General features: G+C 40.5%; 1 protein-coding gene across 1 annotated transcript in view; it reads left to right on the top strand.

Moving 5' to 3' along the window:
- Nucleotides 1-23,953, top strand: part of TANC2 (tetratricopeptide repeat, ankyrin repeat and coiled-coil containing 2) — a 2,676,984-nt gene that overhangs the window by 1,882,771 nt on the left and 770,260 nt on the right. Inside the window, exon 10 of the mRNA XM_044055212.1 lies at nucleotides 16,667-16,898. Within this exon, the coding sequence (XP_043911147.1) occupies nucleotides 16,667-16,898 (232 nt within the window). The remainder of the gene's footprint in view (nucleotides 1-16,666; nucleotides 16,899-23,953) is intronic.

The raw sequence follows: 23,953 nt of genomic DNA, 5'->3' as shown, positions 1-23,953 counted from the left end.
ATTCATAGGCACTTTTATGTTACTTTCGATACTTGTCTTCTATCAGTCACAAGTAGCCATTGTTTTGCTGATAATCGGACAACTGTTATGCTTTATGTTCAGGGCAGCATTTATTGGTAGCATGTAATTATTAATTTCATGATATACTGGTTTTGGAAGCTGTTGTGGTAAAGGCATGCCATTGTGACAAGGAGTGGGAGTTTGTGCAGTCAGTTTCCTTTTTTGTGATAACTCAGCTACCGTGTCCTTTTTTGTTTTTGTTCAGTGGTATTGTTTGCTGCAGATTCTTTAAATGTTTGTTTTTTGTCGACTAGGTTAGGGCTCATATAATGGCGTGCCGCAATAACAAAAAAATCATGGTAATCTAGAATGCTGTCATTGCATTCTGTATAACAGGATTATATCTGTAATTTCTACCCGCTATTTTTTGTTTCATTCTTCACATGTTTAAATCAAAATATTTACATAATTTTAATTCAGTATTGTTGCCAGAATTGAAGCAAATAAGAGCATAAGGATGCAAGTGAGATTTAAGAAAATTGTATTAGGAGTAAAAAGTTGAAGAGAAAAATGTAATGACTTGTGAGGTATGAGAGGAACCTAGAGAAGTTGGTAGCAGGATGAGGTGGTGAGGAATACAGTTTATGAAAAATTACTAGAGCTGTAAGAAGGAATGTGGGGGATGATGGTAGTAGTAGGAGGAAATGAAAGGGAAGCTGGAAGTGAACTTGGTGATGAGGGAAAAATAAGAGCATGAAGATGTAATAGCATAATGTTTTAGTCAGACTGTCAGTTTACCAGAGCTGTGCCTTGCCTTGTAGTCTGGTACAATTTACAGATTATTTTAAAGGGAGGAAATTTGTGTTTTTTGTTCACAACTTGAGAATGAGAGTCCCAGTGACTTTGACTCAGTGTCATTTGATATGACAATCTCTCAGAGAATACAGATAGAAGATTTGAGTTGAGATTATTCCTAGTAGATGGCGTACAGAGTCCAGCATGCTCCACATTTGTAGTTGTTAACACTGTAACTACAAGTGAGTGCTCATTCTGTGAAGATGTTTCAGCCATGATTTTGCCAGACTGTATAGCCATTCAGATCAGCTAGACAGATATCATTACAATGGTTCATTAAGAAAAACATAGGTAGGTCTGTTTTTGAAGAACCATCATTTCAGCTCTGTGCAAAATTTGTGCTTGGTTCAGTACTTGGTGCATTTTTGTTCTCATGTAGTTAATCTAAGATTCTGTGCTTATAAACCATGTTGTCCATAAACATGGCTCTGCCACTTCAGTGTCCCTGAGGGTAATACTAGAGCAGGCTTTCAAAGGTGGAGTAGGGATTGCATCTCTATAAACATAGCAGAGGATTGGTGGCGCATGGTATGTTAAAACTGGCCATCCTATAAAATACCAGTGGAACATAAAAGCATAATTATGTACCTTGTTTGCATAGTGCTTGAGTAAACTGGATGGCCAGTACAGAGAACCTTGGCTCAAAACTTAGAGTAGTGTGGTTTAGGGAGAGGGTTGGGAGTATATACCACTTACATATGCATGAATTGGGAGGTTTGGGGTTGGCCAGGATACCGCAAATTCCACTGGTGTGGTGTCTGTGTGGAAGGAGATTGTCCTGATTACTGACAATATGTTGAGTGAAAAACACACACTCAAATATCTGACAGTTACCTGTGTGGGAAGTTTGCTGGAGAGTCTGATCACTGACTGTATTGCAGTTCAGCAGGAGGCTGCAGATGTAATCATTGTAAGTACTGAAGAAGAAAGCAGTAGCAACACTTGCTGATAGGCAGGCAGGAAACACTGATCTCAGACAAGAGTGGAGAAAGTCAGGGACTTGAGGTTAAAGTACGATGATCGGGGCTTTGTTGGCTGCTAGACTAGATGTTCTTCGTGTTTCACTGTTGCAGTCATCACATTTAGGTTATCTGCTTGCAGTAGCCCTCAGTCGGCCTGATTATCAAAGTCTTGGGTCCTGCTTCGGTTGCTATCTCATCTTCCATGACGTCAGGTAGCCAGGGGTATAAAGCATGCAGCCGATGCCATTACATCATTCTTTCTTACCGTGTGGTGCCCGAAGCAGAAGCAGTTCACAAGTGTCAGTCGGCCGACTCCTGAAATTTTCATTTTTGAGTTTCAGAACCGAAGTCTTCAACTAAAGCTAAGTACCCCATTGGGGAAACTTTTTCTTGCTCTAAACTGATGTCAGTAAAAGTCATTCATTGTATTTCTTTTGGAAAGCAAATACCTCACAAAGATTTTCATTCGTACTGTATTGCTTGCCTAGGTCCTGACAACGACGTACCTTGCTGTTGGTTTTGTGCTTTATTTAAGCAACAAACTATTCGTTGTCGGTATATTTACGCTTCTAAATATTTTGGTACTCGGTTCAATTATCTAGATATGTCTTCGGTAAGCCATCCGACTACCGACATTCCGAAAAAAACACAAAGGTAAAGACAGAGACAGGCCACCTAGGTCCAAAGTTGCCGACGACGCTTCTCCTAAGCCAGTCGCCAGTTTGCCGGTACTCAGTGAGGCGCATTCACAGTCCCTGATACCCGCTACTTCAGATTCGCAGGCCTCTACTGAGACCCATTCGGAGTCCGGTATGCCGCAAGATGCTTCAACTGTGGAACCTGCAGATGTCTCTACCTTGGACGGATCTGGAGTCGCTGTGCAGGTACCGGCTTCTGAGGGTGTATTCAGGCCTACTGACTTGCATATTAAACCGACGCCATCTTCTTCTTCAAGGCCTAAAACTCGAACTATGCCTAGAAAACCCACGCCCAGACCACATGATCAGGCCTCTATGCCTAAAAAACAGATATTAAGAATGGCTGAAGACCTTATTACTTTAATCAGGGGAAGCCAACCTTCCCCCTCTAAGGGACCTAAGATTGAATTTGCTTATGATACTTCTAACCAGGATTCAGAAATTTCTGTTTCCTCTGATGACCAGAATTTACCCTTATCTACCTATGAGGATTCTGATGCAGAGGACTCTATTCCCTCTGCTTCCCCCTAGAGGATTTTTCTTTTGGTGAAACTCTGCATACTCTTAGGGAGCACTTTCACTGGGAAAGCCAGGATTACTCTTAATTCTAAAAAGAGGCTTAGGGATTTCTTACTCCTGCCCCAGCACAGGCCTTTAACTATCCCTCCTGTACTAGACATTGTTGATGATGCCTTTTCTGAATCTAGCTTGGCCCCTGACTCTCTACCTCCTGCTCCCAGAAAACCCGATAGATATTACAGGGTTCCTGACTCTCACATGTTCCTTTTTAAAAATCCTACTGTGGATCCTGAGACCATTTCACAGGGAACCAAGGGCATCAAGGGTACTACTGCCAAAAATCCTAGCCCCTCTGATAGAGACTCCATGGCGCTGGATAGATGGGGTAAGAAAGTATACACTTCTGCAACTTTGGCCATTAGGACCTTAAACTGCCACTTTCATATGTTAAAGTATCAGTAGCATATTATTGGATTGCTTAAACAGAAAATTATGTTGATTTCTGATTGTGCTGAAAATAAGGATTTATAGGGTTTAATGCATTCTGCATTAACCAATGTGGTTTCGATTCACTAGAGGCATCTTGCAGGGCTGCTGTCACTGGGTCTGTACTTAGAAGGCATGCTTGGCTTAAGGAGCAATCTTTGCCAGATCATGTTAAAGCTAAATTGCTGGATGCTCCCTTATATCAGGACCGCCTGTTTGGCAACAAAGCAGAAGAAGTTCTTAAAAAGATGGAGGAAAAAGCTAAATCTATGCGAAATGTTAAGGATTTCCTACAAGTACAACCTCCAAGATTTAGTAGGCATTGGCCATCTAAAAATTGGTCTTTTCCTGCCTCTTCCAGGCCTTCTCAGTCCAAACCCAGAACCAGCAGAACACCCAGGCTTCAGTCCTAGGGTACGCACAAGACTAAACAGTGGGGGGCTCCCACTTCCAAGTCAGGAAGTAGTAAGAATCCCCCCTATGGTAAACTGTCTCAATGACTTAACTTTAAAACTTCCAAGCATTTCTCAACTGACTGCTCCTGTAGGGGGAAAAATTGCTCTGCAGGCAAAAAACTGGGAACTCATTACCCAGGACAAATGGGTTTTAAATATAGTTTCCCAAGGATACAGATTTCACTTCCACACATTACCAACTCCAAATGGTTGGTCAGATCTACCCCCAAATCAGTGGGCAGAGGCTCAAAAGCATGTACTCTCTCTCTCTTAAGCATAAAGGCTATTCAAACTAGACCAGAAGAGGAAAAGGGACAAGGTTTCTACTCAAGACTTTTCCTGGTATCCAGAAAAGACAACTCTTGGCATCCTATCCTGGACCTTTCTATATTAAACACCTTTTTGGTGATTCCAAAATTCAAGATGCTAACTCTTCACCAGTTACTTCCTATGCTAGGCAATAATGCCTGGTTGGCAACACTGGATTTAAATGAAGCCTACCTGCACATTCTAATCAGGGAATCTTGCAGAAGGATACCTACGCTTCAAAGCGGGCTACATCAGTTCTCTGCACTGCCCTTAGACCTATCTACTGTACCCAGGGTATTCACAAAATGCCTAGCTCCAGTAATTGCATTTTGCAGGCAAAGAAATATTCAAATATACCCATACCTGGACGATTGTCTAATTCAGGCAGAAAGCCAGGACATACTTTTGAATCATCTGTCATTTGTACAAAAGGTGCTTACTTGTCTGGGGTACACCATAAACAAAAAGAAATCACATCTGGTACCCTGTCAACAAATTATATTCGTGGAAGCAAGCATGAACACAACTTCCCAGATGGCTTTCCTCACACCAGAGAAATAAATTAATTTGACAACTTACTTCAAAGTAATGGCCACAAAAACCCTGCTATCTCCAAGGCAAATACTGCAAGCCTTGGAGTTCATGGCCTCCTGCATTCTGCTAATTCCATATGCAAGACTGCATGTGAGGAAACTACAGTGGTATCTAAAAAGCCTATGGTGTCAACATTCTCAGGATCTAGAAGCAATGATCCCTATCATACCTTGCCTACAGTTGGAGTTCCTTTGGTGGGCAGAGGCCTGCCACCAAAACAAGGGACTACCATTCACTCTACCCCCCGCCGCCCAAACCCTAACAACAGATGCATCAGACTATGCATGGGGGGCTCACCTGGCAGGGAAGTGCATTCAGGGCAAATGGAACCCAAGTCAAATGCACCTGCATATCAATCAAAAAGAAATGTTAGCTGTACAGAATGCTCTGACAGCCTTCAAGGACCACATTCTTCCAGGACAGTTAGTGGTAAGGACGGACAACACCACTTTTATGTGGTACATAAACAAGCAGGGGGGTACCCAATCTTTCCCAGTCTGCAGACTCGCCATGGCTCTGGGGAACACAGCCTTTAGCTACCAAGTGCATTCTAAGGCTTAATTCCTGCCAGGAAAACTAAATACACTGGCAGATGAACTCAGCAGAAATCTCATGAACTCACATGAGTGGAAACCGGAACCAAAGATTTTCAAAATGTTGATAAACAAATGGGGGAGCCCAGATAGAGACCTGTTTGCTTCCCCCCAGAACTACCAATTGGAAAAATTCTGCACAAGGACTCCCCACAAACAAGCTTGGAAAGTGGATGCTCTATCCTTCAGCTGGAAAAATATGTCTGTTTTACGCTTTTCCTCCTCTGCCTCTCCTACTAAAGATCAAACAGGACAAACCAGGGACGATACTGGCAGACTGGCCACACCAACACTGGTATCCCCTCTTGCGCAGTTTGTCACTGCTGGCTCCATGGCACCTGCCTTAGACCACTACCCTGCTGTCACAGCAGGAGAGCCAGATTCTGCACCCTCCGCTTCAAACCCTGACCCTGGCAGCCTGGCTAATTTCCTAATCTCTCCATTACCATCCCTCAGTAAACAAGTGTTGGATGTCATTTTGGGGGCAAGGAGGCCTAGTACTAGAAAATCTTATGCTGAAAAATGGAAAAGATTCTGTGCCTGGTACCAAACTCAAGGGATGGGCACAGCAGCACCCAATTTACCTCAGATTCTTCAATACTTAACTGAGATGCTTCACAAGGGCCTTTCGTTTTCCCCCATCAAAATTCACGCGTCAGCCATTTCATCTCATTAGAACACAGAACCACCCCTCTTCTCTCATCCACTGCTCAAGCAGTTCCTCAGAGGGGCCTAAAATTTAAGACCACCCAGGAGAGCCCCAACTCCAGCCTGGGACCTTAACTTTGTATTGGAAAAACTCATTGTTCCTCCTTTTGAGCCAGCTGCAAGTGCAGAGTTAAAATTTCTTTCTTGAAAAACAGCCTTCCTTTTAGCAATTACTTCAGCAAGAAGGGTATCTGAACTTCAGGCCCTTATGGCAGTGGAGCCTTTCATCATCTTTCATGTGGACAGGGTGTCCCTCAGGACTAATCCCTCCTTCATGCCCAAGGTGGTATCCAGTGTGGTTCTTAATCAGTCCATTCATTTGCCAACCTTGTTTTCTAATCCACAGAACAAAGGGGAAAGGATACTGCACTCCTTAGATGTGCACAAACAACTTAGACTTTACTTGGACAGGACTAAACCTCAAAGGAAATCTGAACAACTGCTGGTGGCATTTGCTGCAGGGGCAGAGGGGAAGGCTATTTCAAAGCAAACCATTTCTAAATGGATAGGCTATTGCACTCATTTCTGCTATAAGCACCATGGAATACCTATCCCACAGGGGATTAGACCTCATTCAACCAGGGCTGCATTTACCTCTACAGCCTTTCTCAGAGGTGTACCTACCAGGGATATCCTAGAAGCTGATACCGGGAGTTCTGTACATACTTTCACCAAGCATTACCATTTACAAATTTTCTCTAAATCCAGAGCTGGCTTTGCCACTGCAGTCTTGCAGGGCCTTATAGCTAGTCCTAATGCTATCTAAATACCTCCTCCCATCCTTTTATTTATTTTATTTATTTATTTGCAGTTGGTTTACCAAGATAGTCCATTGGGCCAAGATGAACCCGTTTTCAATGGAGTCCTGGGGAAAAAAGCTCCATTAACAAGGTTACATAGTTATACAAATGTAATAAAATATTAGCAATCAAGTTATCAATACAATTACACAATTAGAGCATCATACTGGTGTTGACTGTTGCAGATGGTACTTTCTATAGAAGTGATTCAGATTGCGTTATATACAGAGTTCAAAATGCAGTATTTACAGAATTGTACAAATTACAGTTTGTAGATGGTACATACAATAAAGGGAGTCATATTGCAGTATTTGTAGAATTATACAGAATTACTGTTTAAGGATACAGAATCAATGTATCTTTACAAGTGGTACCTACTGTAAAAAAATAAAACCTGTTTCAGTATGTCCACATTAAGAGTCTATATTTCAAGTGACATTTCAGATGAGATTGTTCGGTAAGGCATACAAATTGACTGATTTGAGATTAGGAAGCTAGATAGAAGGATGCAAGTTACTACAATGGGAGAGGCAGATGCAGGGGAACTTATTAGCAGGAGGAGGAAGAAAATAAGGTAGTTTTGAAAATATGAGGGTGGATGAAAGAGCATTGAAATTATGAAGGGTGGGTGCAAGAGCATTCCCACTGCATTAGTAGATGAGAGTAAAGATATTTTTTGAAAGTAAAGTGGTTGAAGGTGGTACGAATAGCTGGAGGTAGGGAGTTCCAGAGACGTGCTAAACTATAAGATAGAAGTTTTTTACCTGGGGGCGAATGGTATGTGTAGTTCAAGTAGGTTCTGGTTATTGGTTCTGAGTTGTCTGTTTGGAAGGTGCATTTTAAAGGTATTGGAAAGAGATGGACATAGCAAGGGTTTAAGGATGAGCTTGTGGGCAAGAGTGAGTTGAGAATATATGAGTTGGTTGTGTAGTTCTAACCATGCTAGTTTGTGGAGAGAAAAGCAATGGTGAGTAGATGCTTTGTGGCCATTAGCTTAATTTGGCTATTTTATTGTAGCATGAGGAGAGTTGTGTTTTGAGGGAAGATTGTAAGTTAGTCAGGAGTGGGGCACCATACAGAAGAGAGGGAACAAGGAATGAGGAAGAGAGAGTTCTTTTAGTAGTGGGTGTAAGGAAATGATTTTGTCAGTAGAGCATACCTAGTTTTTGATGAGTCTTTTTGATATTAAGTTGTATGTGGGAATGGAATTTCAGCTGACTGTCAATTTGAACCCCAAGTAACTTAGTCTCTGGCACCAATTCCAAGGATGTGTTGTTGTTACTGGTGATTAGGAAGGAGTTTATGTTGGCAGAGATGTGTTTAGAGGGAGTAAAAACCATTAATTTGGTTTTAGAGGCATTTAATGCTAAATGGTTTGTTTTCATCCCTTGTTCAGTGATAGAGAATGCATCTTGTGTGAGTTTTTGGAGTACTGGAATGGATGTGGCAGAGCAGATAATGGTTGAATCGTCTGCATATTGAATAATATTTGAGAATGGTATAGAATTATGGAAATCATTTATGAAGATGTTAAATAGTAGAGGACCCAGTATGGAGCCTTGGGGGACCCCAGTTGGAGTACTTAGGAATGAGGAAGTGGCTTTTTTCCATTTAACAGCTTGAGATCTATTAGATAAGTAACTAGAGAACCAGTTTAATGAGGAGGGACATAGGTTAAGTTGGAAGAGTTTATAAAGGAGTAGTTTATGGGAGATAGTGTCAAAGGCTTTTGAGAGGTCCAATAGTAGGGTAGAAACAATATGTCCAGAGTCCCTGGCCTTGTTTATGGTTTCTAAGAAGGAGAGGAGGGCTGTCATAGTACTATGGCCGGGTCTGAAGCCATGCTGGGTTGGGGTCAGCAGGTGATTGTCTAAGAGATAAGGAAGGAGCTGCAAATGGATGCACTTTTCAAGGAGTTTCGAGATGGGAGACAGAATTGCTATGGGACGGAAGTTTGTAGTATCATTATTATTGCCACCTTTATGCAGAGGTATGATAAAAGGCCTTTTTCCAGATTTGGGGTACATTGCTTTCTTGGATTGAGCGGTTTATTAGTATACTACTGGGGTAGGCAATGGTTTCAGCTGCTATGCTAAGAAAGTATGAAGGAATATTGTCTGGGGCATTAGAGCAAGGCTTTAGTTTCTGGATCAGCTTCTTTATGGTAGATGTGGGGATAGGTTTTAGTGAGAAAGTAGGAGAAAGGGGGGGGTGAGGTATTGGAGGGTGGTGGTTCTGGGGAGGGAAAGAGAGAGGTAATAGGAGTGGAGGGAGGGGTATGAGAGGATTGGGGTGAGATTGGGGATGTAATGGTGTCAGTGAATGAAGAAGTTAGCTTGGAAATAGAATTTATGAAAAAAGAGTTAAATTGTGTAGCCAAATCAATGTCTGAAGCGTTGGGGTCTGGGCTGGGGGTGGCTGTTTTGCCAGGATTGATAAGGGTAGAGATTCCTTTCCAGAATTTTTGAGGATTTGTCTTATTAGTATTTTGGAGTCTGGAAAAGTAGTTTTGTCGATCTTTAATAACAAGCCTTTTTACTTTGTTTCTAAGAGTTTTAAATTCATTGTGGGTGAGTGGGGTTTTATTTTTATGGTAAAGTGTCCAGGCCTTATCTCTATGGTGCATGGCTGTTAGTGTGTCTTTGGTTAGCCAGGGGGTAGTTTTTAGTTTTATTCTTTTGGTCCTGATGGGAGCATGGTAGTCTAGAAGGTTCAGGAAAGTTGTGTTGAAATGAGCCACGGCATTATCTAGGGGTAAAGCATGCAGGATCCTTAGCTTTGGGAATCTACCCAAATGTGATGACTGCAACAGTGAAACACGAAGAACATAGTACAGTTGTGTACACTTACCATAAATGTAGATGTTCGAGTATATTCACTGTTGCAGTCCGGGTTACTCTCCCACCAGCCTCCTGACTTCTTTTGGCTGTACCTTTACTCTCCTTTACTATGCTAAAAGCTTTTTGGTGTATTTGCTTTTTTGTAGTAGGTATAACCTTGTAGATATATATTTAATTGCTTCCCATTAGGGGGGCACCTGACATCTGGGGCAAGAAAACCTGATGTAATGGCGTCGGTTGCATGCTTTATACCCGTAACTACCTGACGTCACGGAAGATGAGACAGCAACTGGCACAGGACCTAAGACTTTGATAATCAGTCCGACTGAGGGCTACTGCAAGCAGATAACCCAAATGTGATTACTGCAAGAGTGAATACATTCGAACATCTACATTTATAGTAGGTGTACACAACTGTACTTTCTGATATAACCTTTGTAAGGGTGAGGAGGAAGTGGGATGGGCTAAAACTAGGAATCACTGTTAGAACAGGGGTAAAATTTAAGATTTATGCCATTTTTTGTCTGGTGTAGGATTTAGGGTCTTTGTGGGCATCAAACATGGACAGGCTGTGGAGGGATGACCAGTGTTGGTGGATAGCCAACAGAAGGTGTGCGTCATTGCCATGTTTTTCTGTTATAGCTTGTTATATGTCCAACAGCACGGAGGTGTTGGTGAATAAAACACCTTCAACTGCTGTGTATAAATAAGTGTACTTTGCAAAATGCAATGGCAACAACATATGTATGACAGGGTCTCTGTCTGTAATGTAGCTTGTGCAAGGTTTAGAGTGCGGGGGGGGGTTCATGAATCTCAACTTTAGTGTAAGAAATGTGCAAAACAAAGGGAGGGCTATTTGAAAGTAGAGAGTGGAGAGAGGTAGAGGCTGTTTCAGAAACAATGTAAGCACACATTTTTTCAGAGAGAAAATACTCTACATGGAGTATCCTCATTGAGGAGGTAGATGGTAGAAAAATGTGACGTTTTAGAAATGTATAGAAATTATTTAAGGTGGTAGTTGTAAACACTTTACAAAGCAAGCAGGTACGATTATTTGCAGTTTTGGTGAACCCTATTTGTTGTGATAGTTTACATCATTAACATCTGTCAAGTATCACAGCCCCATTACCAGGCAGGACTTTAGTACCACTGACAATTTCTCTTGTCTGTGACCTTCTAGCTGCTTCATTTTGCTCATCACACTTCTCTTGCACTGGGTTTAGCCATCCTTCTTTGTACAGAGATGTCCAACAGAACCCTGAAAGCCTTGGGAGAACAGTTCAGATATGCAATACCCATAGTGGGTTAATGGCCTTAAGAAAATAGGCCAAAATGTATTTTTCCATTTTCTTGTGTGTGTAACATGAATTTGCATTGAGTTTGTTGCAGCATGTGAACACATCCAAATGAGGCCACTAGATATCTGCTGCATACCTTTCAGTTAATTTTTGAGCCGCAGGGACTAAGCCCTTATCATATTTTCTCTCCTTTTTGCACATATGCTGACTTAAATGGGCATTTATAGAATTTCAAAGATCATAACTCTGATCTTAAGAATGGTGGATATTTAAGTCTGAAAACTGAGAATTTGCACTACTTCTGAAATGTTTGTATATCTGTGTATACAGGGCCTCTGAGTTAGATATGTGTTGGTAGTAGGGGTGTGGGGGACAGCCTGCAGTGTCCAGGAATACAGGGGCAAAGCCCTCCTAGAAAACGTGCTATAAAAGTATGTTGTCAAGTTTCAAAAATCATTTTTACTGTTGATAAATCCAACATTAATTTTCTAAGTGACCCGAATCACTGTAGAGGCATTTGTTTAAACACCCACACGTGTGCTTTTTTTAATATTATGCGTGTGTGTGTGAGAATTATATACATATAGTTTACGATGATGCCTGTGCATGTATTTTATATATGTATACACATGCACACTGATAGAGAAAAGAAACTGCAGTTAGATTTTTTTTTTTCATGGCTAAATTTCTTCATTCCTTCATCCATAACCCCTTTTTCCCATTTTTGCACATAGGGTCAGGGTGTCATTTCAACAGTGACAGTCGTCTAGTGCCAAGATTTGCACTGCTGGGTGGCTGGCTTGACTAAATGTCTCCAGTCACTGTAAATATTATCTGGATTCTGACTATAAATGTTCGGACTGGATCAGTGTACTTACCCTTTATAAAAGAATTTATTTGGTAAGTGACTTAAGTGAATTTATCCTTCATGAATTAGTTTGAGGTATGATCTGCACCATAAAGGGCAAATGTAAATCCAATACAGGTGGACATGTTTGAATAGCTAGTCAGGCAGCACATTTTCGGATGCGGGAGTAATAGAGGACTGAACTCACCATCAAGCTACAAGGCAGAGAACTTTCCCACTGAGCGGTAGTACTGGTCAGATAAGTAAATAATATAAGAAACTGCAGAAAACACTTTGTAGCACGTGATCTACAGAACAAAGTTTGTTTTCTCCACTATGGTCCTTGATGGACTAGGCATAATGCTTACTTTTTTAGTTTTGGCCTCATCTGTGGTCATCATTGGAGTAGTTGCAGTAATTCTATTTTCCATAGCCTTTGTAAATGTCATAATTTTTTTTCATTTCTTTCAGCAGTCGCACATTAGACAAGTCACTGTTTTAACTACCCTCTGCAGATTTAACCATGCTCTGGGTCCTCTGTGTAGACTGCAACTTTGCAAATGTCTGGTAGTAAAATGCTTTTCAGATCTGCAGTGATGCTTCTCTTCTCTTGCTTGTTGTGAATTCTTAATGTTTTTACATCTTTATCCATTTGATTTCAAAAATTTGCGGTAAAAGGGAATGATGTACCCGTGAATTACCACATAGGTGGCAGTTCACTAAACACTGAAAGTGTGATGAGACTTAGGGACATAGGTGGACAGTGGTCTCACCTTCGATAACCACATTGTCACAACAGTCAGGAAATCCTTCTATGTGGCACACCTCATCACTAAGAGCTTTCATCCAGAAAAAAGGAGGTCATTGTCCAGCTGTACTCATCCCTCATTAGACCCATTATAGAATACAATACCCCCGTTTGGTATGTACCTCTCAAGACATCTGCAACAACTGGAAAGGCCGCAGAAGTACCTCACTAAAAGAATCACAGGCCTAAAGCAGATGGCCTATGCTGACCATCTAAAAAAAACTCCACCTGTAGTCTGTCGTGTATCATCTACTCAGAGGCGATCTGTGCTTAACATACAAGGCCATGTCAAACCCAGAGCTGTTGGACATGCTACACTTAAAGAAATCCCAATCTCCTAGAGCCACATGCTCCAGGGATCTAAACCTTGTCATCACAATGAACAAGACATGCTGGAGGGATAGGTTCCTGACCCAGAGACTCCCCAGACTCTGGAATAGACTGCCCATACATGTCAAGCAGAGTGCCTCTTTGACCCTCTTCAAAAGGAACCTTGATGATTGGATGGGAGATAGGAAATTCATCCTGGGGATCACGTCAGTCACCCTGCTAGACAGGGATCCAGGGAAGTAAATACTGTGGGAAGAAATAGCCAGGGAATTATTATGGTTAGGCTTGTATTGGCCCAAGGGCCAATTAGCCTAGTACCAACCTATGAACCTATGATAGTTAGCAAGCCTTATTCTTTCCGTAAAATCATACATTGAGGCTGTGTGGCATTATTTGAAGTGTTCACTTACTTTGTTGGCATCTGTGTCATGTATTGTCTGGCTTCACAATTTTCATAGAAGTTGCCTACATTTCATGATATTACAACTAAGAAGAATTGCTTTAAATCAGAAGAAAAAAAGTTTTTGGCCTACCAGGTTAAGGCTCAATCAGCACACTTGGCTTTGAACTACATTGTAAAGTAGTTCACGTAGCACTAGCTGTTAAACAAAGTGATAAGCAAGATGTGTGGGTGGAAATTAACATCCTGCTGTACTTTCCCAGTAGCTGTTCCAAAGACATGCATCTGGAGCATTTCTCCCCGGGCCTCCGCTGAAAACAGGCTCTGTGGAACCTAGTTGGACATTCCCGGTCAACAAATGTTAAATAAATAAATAAATAAATGTGCTTGGAAACAGCCTGCTGCAGGAATCACTTGTCTTGGATGCCTACCTCTTGGCTTTTCCTTGCCTAAGAAGTGTATGTTGGTTGGTTGTACATTTTGTTGGTCTGGCTCAAAAGCTTTTTTCAGTAACAAGCAGTACTGTATATAGGTTCATAGCTATATACCAAGCTAACAACCACCAGGGCCTTTATAAGCTTAGCTGTGCAACCCAACTCAGTTATGCCCGTTTGCATCAAGGACATTTATTAGGAGGGGTAATGTTGGTTAGGTTGGGAGTAATGTTGGTTATGTGTTTGGGGGGGGGGGTATGTTGGTTTGAGCATTGCTGTCTGCCTTTGTCTGTCAGAAACATGGGTACCAGACCAAGGGGGAATTTCCAATTTCCCATCTACTGACCAAGCTTATGCTTGAATAAGGTTAAGGATGGACTCTGCTTCACATGGATGGGGAGCCTATTTCAGGGCATGGTTATCCTCTGAGACACACATCTGTCTCACCAACATGTCTTATTTATGTCACAAGTGAAATTTAAATCCTTAGATTTAGTAGTTCTGATGCTGTTCATTTTGCATATGTACAAAAGGTCCATCAGAGCAGAATCCGAGGATGCCTTTTATGCCAGGCATAGATCACCTCTCAGTAACCTGTAGGAGACAAGAGTATAGAGACAGGGCTTTAAGGTTATCCATACAGGATGATGTGTTTGTACCCTGGATTCTCCAGGTAGGAAACCTTTGTGGGCATTCCAGCTGTTGCACATCTCTGGTCAGGCATATGTCGAATGTGGCATTATACTCAATAACAGGTCAGCTCTCTGGGGTGTCTTGTCAATTGAGTAGTCAGTCTGAGTGGCAGTTTTGCCAAAGGCTCTATAATGCATTTCTTGGCATTGAGTTTTAGTGTGTGACTTTGGCACTAGTCATTTGTCTGTGTTAGGTCCTGTTATTAAGTCTTTGTGTCATGGGGGCAGTCTATGACAACTCCCAATTTCTAGTCATCTGCAGACTTGGTCAGCCAAAGGCCCTTGACATTGCCCTTTACTTCCAAGAAGTAGATGTCAAATAAGGGTGGTCCCAGCAGGGATCCCTGTGGTTCTCTGCTGGTGACCAGTCTCTTAGTGGAGGTCGTATCACCAATCCTGACTTTCTGGGTCCTGCCTGTAAACCAGCTGGCAGTCCAGTGAGTTATGTAGGGGTTTTATGACTAGCTTGGTGAGTCTGTCATCTATACCTGAGAGGAGTATTGGATTGAACACCTTAGCCAGGTCCAGGTAGGTGGTATGCACAGTTTTTCCCTTATCCATTCAAAGAAGCCCACCAGGTTTAGTATGCATGATCTTTCCTTGACAACGCCAAGCTGGATTGGTTCCAGTGTCTGAAGTTTGCTTATGTCTTTGTTGATAATTTCCATGGTTTTGCATATTAGACTAGTCAGACTAATAGGTCTGTAGATTATGGGGGTCAGCTGATGGTCCACCCTTATGAAGTGGGATAACCATTGCAGTCCTCAGTCCTCATGGTACAATGCCTGTTTCTTGGCTGTAGTTGAAATATATTAAAAAATGCATGACACTAACTGCATACTATGTTCAGTAAGGAAACTGTTATGCAAGAAATCATACATCGTCTAATATCAGTTTGCTTTGCATCAGCATGAGGTTGGAAGTACATTGCTTTTCATTATTCCATTCAAACTGTTTTAGAAAAAAATGCATACCATCTAGCATACAGAATTAGTCAACCACCAACCAAGCAGAACATCCATATTCACTAAAATGCGCATTAGAAGGGGTGATTTCTCTTAGCTGAGACAGATAACATACATTTCTTCTCATTACATACATGTAGTAACTTTGTAAGAACACCAGCTTTGCTCCAGTTTAAACCACCGATTCTTTGCAGACAACTGTATATGGATACCAGTTAAAACAGTTTCAAAATTAGGCAAACAATCCTTTACACTGTTTGGTTTGTTGTAAGGTATCACGAGTTAAGGAGAGTCATTGATAAAATGTTTAAATGGTAAATGTATCTGTTGGTCACATATGCATGCAGTGTCTGAGGCTGAGTTTCTTACTGCTATGGTAATATGCTACCATCATTTGCCTACTTTTGATACAATCACTTTCTGTATCTCTGCTCTGTGGATGCTGTACAGAGACATTTTTTGGGAAAAAAAGTTGCTCACATTTAGTCAAAGTTCTAAAATTATATACAGTTTTGTCTAGCCCATTTTTCCCCTCTGGCAAGTAACATATGAATCTGTGACGACTACATACAAAAATTATGCTGCAGTTTAATGTTGAGGAATATAACAGCTGACTGATATGGCAGGACTGACTGTAGCTAAAACATGTCACATCATTATGTTTCTAGAGGGAATGCCAAGTTATGATTTTGACCTTTTGCCTTCACTGAAATTGTGATCATGGCAAGATAATCTGCTTTTATTAAAACAGTAAGCTCAGTAGAACTGAATTGTGAGTGAGCTGGCAGCAGCATCTAGTGAACTGCAGAAATATTTTATGGAGAAAGTTAATTATTGCTTTTATTTCTGTAGTCTGTGGCAGGCAGTAAAGTTTGATTTATTGTTTTCAATTAGAGCTAGATAATTTTACAGTATGTTTTCCCTTGGTTGTTTCAGCCGGAACAGAGTTCATAACTGGTAATGTCTAATAGCAAAGGCTTAAGTCTTGTCTTCATTACAATGCCTCAAAATGTCTGCTGTGTTCCAGGTTTCATTTCATACTTAGTACTAATATACTTTCCCCCATTTTTCAGGTTGTAGCCTATCACTACTGCCAAGCCGACAATGCCTACACTTGCTTGGTGCCAGAGTTTGTGCATAATGTTGCAGCACTTCTATGCCGTTCACCACAACTAGTTGCCTACCGGGAACAGCTGCTTCGTGAACCACACCTGCAAAGCATGTTGAGCTTGCGGTCTTGTGTTCAAGACCCCTTGGCATCTTTTCGAAGAGGAATTCTGGAACCACTGGATAATTTGCACAAAGGTAGGAAAGAACATTTTTTTCTGTTTTGTAACAGTAAAGTCTGCTGTTTAGGTTTGGACAAGTTGGTTTATTAATGCCATTGTTGCAGGTGCTTCTGTGAAAAGAAAGAATAACATAAATGCCGTGCTTTGCTGGAATATTTTATTCCAGCAGATCCATATAATATAAAGCTAAATGTACGTTTCTTTATGTTGCTTCACATTGGGCATGTGCAGTGATGAGTGAGAAACGTGTAAGTACAAGCAGAAGGAAGTTAGGTAGGTCATTGACAGACATGCTGAAGATTAGCATCAGTTAGAGTTTGGCAGTGAGAAATAATGTGGCAAACATCATGATCAGTTCATCTGTAGTCCTACTGGCTTTATCAGTGAATGGTCTTATACCCATCAGACAAAGATTGAGTGAGTGAGCAAGCAAGTCACATCATTTATTGGTAAAACCAAACAGTGCTTTATGGATGAGATTGTAAATATTGTAGTTTTAACTACCAGATATTGAAAAAAGATTCATTTTCTAAGTAAGCTGGTTATCATGTACTAGTTTTTAAGCTGTTTACAGTGCACAGCCAAAGCCATGCATACTTTTTACCATCAATACCATATGTACTTTTCATGTATACACTGCTGTGCAGAGGTATATCAAATATATACTATGGCTTTTTAAAAGATTTATTTCTATTAGCTTCTTTGGATTCACTTTACTAACTGAAATCTTTTTTTCTTTTCTAGCTGTCCTGGTGTATCATTGTACTTGGAGGATATTTTTTCGTGTCTTTTTTTTTTTGTATTTTATAAACACCTTTTATCTTGCAATGGCTGGAATTTCATAGGGCTAACATTTATTTTCTAGCAAAAACAAATGGCAGATTATGTTCTTTTTATTAGAATTAATTTGTATGGAATTTCAGTGTGTCACAGTGGCCCACGAGTGATGTTAGGTTTGCACTTGAAGTGTAACCAAAGAAAGATAATATCATTTGAGTTGGGTACCCTTAGCATCAGAGAGACCAGAGTGATGTATCACTACAGCTGTAATACCTGCCGGGGATGGGAGCTATGCAGGACCTTGCTCCCAGGTAGCAATATTTGATCCTGAGTGTCAAATGGAGGGATCAGAATGCACAGCCCAGGAGAGTGAAAATCCCACATAACTCCAACTCCTTATAGATGATGTTGCTGTTATGCCATGTGAAGGTAGTTACAGTTAAAATAATTTTAAGTTTATTTTTGCTAACCTTTTAAACAGTGAGCATATACAAAAGTGTCACACAGAGTACAGTTGTAGCATGGAACTGGAACCAATGTCATAGTGGGAGGTGAGTGAAATTGGGAGCATGTGGTTTCTTGCAATCTAGTTAATCAGATCTTTAGCAGTTACACCAGATAGGACAGATGGCCCTAATTCCAGCTACTGCTATTAGTAGTTCAATTTGTTTAGAGTTTCCATTCAGTCTGTGATATTGTTGCTGTTGCATCTCTCCTTGAGGGAATGGGAGTGAAACAACAAGGATTTTTTTGTTTATTCCATGTTTTTAACTGTAGGTGTATTTCAGTTAGTGTTTCTGCAGTGGAGTGCTGCAGACAGAGAGCTCAGACATTTTTGTTTTTGGAGAGCAGAAGCTTGCCTTTTCTCCATAGTTGTTTGACAGTGGAGTTAGTATATTTAAGTAAGAGTGTGGTGCAAGAATGTTCCTGTAAAAACACTTTTTCTGTGATTTTTAAATATAATTTGAGGGAAGTGAGATTTTACCTGCATTTAATTACAGGTAATGAGTGCAGCGCTGGCCTTAAGTGAGATGGAACTTTATGTAAAGTACTTCATGGATCCCCCTGCTGCCCATCTCTGCCCCCACCTGTCTTCCCACATCACTGCACCGCAAACAGACCAGTCAAACAGGTTAATTTTTTTTCTTATTTTTTTCACACTTTGTTTTACTCTTCATCTTCTTCCTCCATGCTTTCAATACATTGTAACTGACCAAGACTGCATAGTAATTATGAAAAATAATTGAATTAAGCTGGGGATCAGTGGCCTTGTAGGCCCCAATAAACTCTGAGGTTCTAGGTTGCTCCAATGTGTATTTCAGAGCATTTTCAACCTTTTGAATCAATATCAGCATTAACAAATATCATGAATCAGGGAGGAATTTAGTCTTTTTTAATTTCGGGGAAGAAATAAATTGTGTCTAAGTCTTAATGTTCAAAGCTGAACAATAATCATTCTCAATAAACTGAGAAATACTTGTAAACAGAACCAGATCATGGTCAAAGTGGGGCCCTAGGCAGGGTAATGGAGCCATCCCCCCCCCAGGTATTCCAGTGTCCCTTCAGTTGGATATTTCTCCTCAGTTACCATAAACACTGTTCATACCTGTCAGTGTGCATACTGTTTTCTTCTTTAATTGTGTGATGACTAGAGATGTTTAAAACTTTATTTCAAATTTTATAGCACAAATACTGATAGCCATTTGCTAAACAAAACAATACAGCCTCAGAGGGAAAACAGATTTACCATGAACAGTAAGCTTCTCTGCCCTTGAAACCCATATTCTAAGGAAATGCATCCAACCAGTGGCAGATTGTTTACCTTTGGGCTGTTTTCAAAGCATAGTCCTCTTGTACACATTTTTTGGAGCATGCATACATGCATGTATTTTTTGATGCACTGTCGTGATTGTATTAAATTATATTCCTTGTATAATACAGCATCAATTGTTAGTGTGCGATTTAAATTTATAGGTTTGAACATTTTTCAGTAAGGAATGAAACAAAATGTATGAACCAGTAAGGATAAAACTATCCATTACAGAACATTTCAGCAACAAAAGGTCACTCCAGCGTCTGTCATTACAGTCCACCAATATCAGTGAATGTATATGATCTCTGCAGAAGTAATTTCAATAATTCCACAGTAAAGAGATCTGTAATGAAGAGGTTGCTGCTAGCAAACAACTTTATATTTCAGTGTTTCAAGTACAAACTTAGTATCTGCTGCCCTTGAAGAATAAACTGACCATGTTACATTTAAAAACAAATTGGTAAGCTGGTAATATTGCAGTAACGAATGGCTGTCAAACCAGCAACAAGGTTCATAGTTAATAGCCATCTCATTCAAAGGAGGGCTCACTCAGGAGTGCAGCACCCCATCCCCCCTTAAAGGAGGTACTTCAATGTTAGCACTCCATGTACATGGTATTAGAGTAGAACCCACAGCCTTCTGCAACAAAGGCAAGTATGCCACCTATTGTGCTACCAACACAACCTTTAAAATTTATAGCACAAACACTGATAATAGCCATTTGCTAAACAAAACAGTTACACATTGAAAACAGACATAGCATGAGCATCAGTAAACTTCTCTTCCCTTGAAAGTCAACATTCCATGAAATGCATAGAAAGTAGTCATTCCTTGAAAATGCACAGAAACTCATCAGTGTTTGAAAATGCGCTGGAACACATTCTTTGAAAATGCACTGAAACCCAGCTTTCTTTGAAAATGGACTGAAACTCAACAGTTCAGCAGTTGAAATGTGGTTTGATAAAAACTGGCACCTTCAAATCAGATGTCATAGCTATCTCCTGTGAGTGAGTGGATTACTTTCTTCATGTGAAGGTGGAGAAGATCAATTATCTTGTAGTCACTTTCATGAGTGAAGGTAGACAGGTTTGTGAGATTAACCAGTAGTTAGGAGCAATAGTACTGCAGATGTTTTACTTAGCTAATGCACCGAATTGAGAACTCAGTCATAGAATGAAGCTGTCAATTTACTGGTCATTCTTTGTCTTATTCCTGCCTTATGAATATAAGATTTGAGTAGTAACCAAAAAGATGAGATAGTGGACACAAGCAGCAGAAGTAAGGCTTCTCTGCATTGTAGCTGGGCTTATGGATTCCTGTCAGAATTAGTGTAGCCATCTTGTAGAATCACAAAACATTGGGCTTGACAGATCATTTCCATGTATTAGTAAATGCAGATAATGTTGCAACAGTAAATGCAGTGTAGTGAGCAAGATTTTGATTCAAAAGGTCTGACAGTTGGCAAAATAACATTGTGTGTAAGGAAGAGACAACTCAGAAATGGGCTAAATGCAAAAGTACATGTTGGTTGCCACAGATGTAGCATACAAAGAACTAGCATTGAGTGGGCAAACTAGCACCATTTAGAACAGGCGAAAATTGTCATGCCACAGACAGAGGATAGCCATTTCCATTGTACAGGAGCTTTTAACAGCTAAGAGATAGAAACAATAGTATACATTTAACACTCCTCACCATGGTAGCAGTGGATAAATTTTCTTTTGACTTCTCATTACATCACTTCATAAGCCTTCTGTCGTAAATAGTAGTTATGTAGTATGGCTTGAGAATGGTATCTATTAGACTGGAGAAATGAAAGACAACCAAACAATGCAACCTTCATGTAGTCTGAGCTGGCATTTATGGTCAGTGATGATATACTTAGGCAGTGAAGTTTGAGGTATACAAATGGGAGAACAGGTTTATGGCTCCTAAGCAAAAAAAATCAGAAGGTTTAGGATTTTTGTTTAGAAGTGTTTGCACAGGTATTTTTATACTTCAAGCAGACTTCAAAAAATTGTTTTCTCAGGTAAATAGCAATGGTTGAGGTGTGATGGGGAAGACAGAAGTAAGAGCATGTGTTTTGGGAGTTTAGAGTTGGCAGATTTTTAAAATTCCCCTGCAATAAGGTAAGTTGAATACTGCAACAGAAAACAAAGAATCTCTGATTGCACAAAAGGTGTCAGTTTATTGTGTTTAAAGAATAATACTTTTCCCAGACAGAAACAGAGAAAGGAAGCAGAAATCTGGATTAGTCCATTTGTTTACAAGAGCAACTTGGACTTTTGTAGGCAGCACCATAGGCATCAGTATTCAGTTATTGGATTAGAGCTGGTAGCAGGATAGCAAGTCATCATTTTCTTTAGACTCAAGAATACAGTTGAGAAAAATTGGAAGATTGGGTCAGATACAGGGCCTACACCAGTAGACCTCTTAAGACTCAAATTTCTGAATCTAAAGAATAGAATATACAAATGTGAGCGATATGGATGGTCAGAAGCAATTTCAGGAAGCTATTAATTTGGATAAGGTACAGGAAAAGAAATTCTAGTTGTCTCAAGGTGCTGCCATCCTATTGGTGGTTAAATGTTAGATCTGTTATTTTAAATGTGCAGAAATACAATATTCTCTAACATTAGTCTAGAAATGCAGCCATATTAAAGCAGACTTCACAGTCTGCATACAGTTTCCGTGAATAAATAACCTTCAGTCAAGAATACTGATAAGAACAGAATCAGCTGTACATTTGAGTACAAACACATTTTGTTTGTATGTTACAAGGCTTGGGAACCAAGGCCACGGAGGTATGAAGAGATTTGCAGGGTTTTCGTATTATTAGGAAATACGTCGGACACATTTAGTTAAGTTAGTTCATTTGGAAAGATAGGCATAAATTCATGACAGTGCAGTGTTCAGAAGGCAGTCCCACACTGTCCATCCCAGGAGAGAGGTGAGCAGGCAATGCTTTAAATTTCCTTTCCTTCCCAAGCTAGCTCTTTTATTGTTCAGGCTGCTAATGAAACCAGGTTCTTTGGTCTTAGACAGGGCTCTGTCCATATTTTCCACTGACGTAGCCACAGGCATTGTCTTGAGAGCTTCTAAAATTGGCAAAAATTAAGATCACATTGGCTATGAAGCTTTGTTTTATCTGTGTACAAACTGATAGTCTGTTCTTTTTGTTGTTGCTGGTCTGTTGTGCATAAATTTTTCTTATATTTGTATGCGTTAGTCTTTCATCTTTCTCTAAACATCTGTGATGTTTTTATCTAATTTGTACAGCATTCAGTACTAAGATATACAACTCATTCAAACAGTGAGCAGTCCTGGTTTGTTTTCAAGTACATTCTTAAGTTTATTGCTGTTTTCGCAGCTTGGGAGAATCTAATTAAATTTTTTTTAGCAAGGGTCAGTAAAACTTCAGTTTGAAGTCTTAGTCAAGATTAGTGAGACAGTCTCAGTGTAGGCCGTGGTGGTGCAGCGGTTAGCGTTGTCGCCTCACAGCAAGAGGTTCTCCCGTTCGATTCTCGGCTGGAGCACCTTCTGTGTGGAGTATGCATGTCCTCCCCGCGGTCGAGTGATGCTTAAGACATGCAGGTAGGTGTGAACGTGAATGGGCGTGCCTTTTTTGAAGGTTGGGCATCGGGCTGGCAACTCGGCACTGTAAAAATCCACTGCCAATCATGAGCGGACCGGAGTTCCGCTGTGACGACCCCTAACCGGGAAAAGCCAAAAGACTTTTAGTGAGACAGTCTTATTGTGCATTGCTTGGACAGCTCTTTACTAATTGTGGAATGGTCTTTTAGGCATGTATTTTAAGACTCTCTTTTTGTCTCTCTATCTCCCCATCCTTTTCATAATCACTTTCTTGTGCTTCACACCTGTTAACATGGCTTGAAATCAGATGTGCAACCTTACTCTTGAAAAACATCAGTATGGATTTATCCAGTTTAGCAGTTTTTAAGACACAGCCAGTTTAGCAGTTTTGGTAATTGTACAGTAAACTCTGTTAACTGGAACGCAAGCAACCAGGGCACTCATGCAGCCAGTAAAAAAATATTGAAGAAATGCAGCACAATTTTCATGTGCTACACTTTGTTTTCCCCCTGCAGAAACATACCTTATGTTTTTAGAGTTTTAAGAGTTTTTAAAAGGAAGATAGGAATAAATTCCCTCTCTCCCCAACCTGAGAACAAGTCAAACCAAACAATTAGTATAGGGTACAGTATTAGTCAGGCCTATTTTTAATAGTAACTCTCAAGCAACCAGAAACTGCAGTTATCTGGCATCTACCAATCCCCATGGGTGCCAGTTAACTGAGAGTTTTACTGTATATTTAATTTTGTATACAATTGGCATTCATAACCGGCTTTAGGCACCAGCGAACCCTGTGATCGCTGGGGACCCCCTGTTCCCTGGGGGTCCCCAACCACAGCAAGTTATCTTATCCTGATGTTTTGTAACATGCCTGTCAAACCAAC

The sequence above is a fragment of the Protopterus annectens genome, chromosome 13.part0 (assembly GCF_019279795.1).
Source record: "Protopterus annectens isolate FY-2018-M chromosome 13.part0, PAN1.0, whole genome shotgun sequence".
In the NCBI taxonomy this organism is placed as follows: domain Eukaryota; kingdom Metazoa; phylum Chordata; order Ceratodontiformes; family Protopteridae; genus Protopterus; species Protopterus annectens.
The sequence above is the reverse complement of the archived record's forward strand: the minus strand, read 5'-3'. Positions and strand labels throughout refer to the sequence as shown.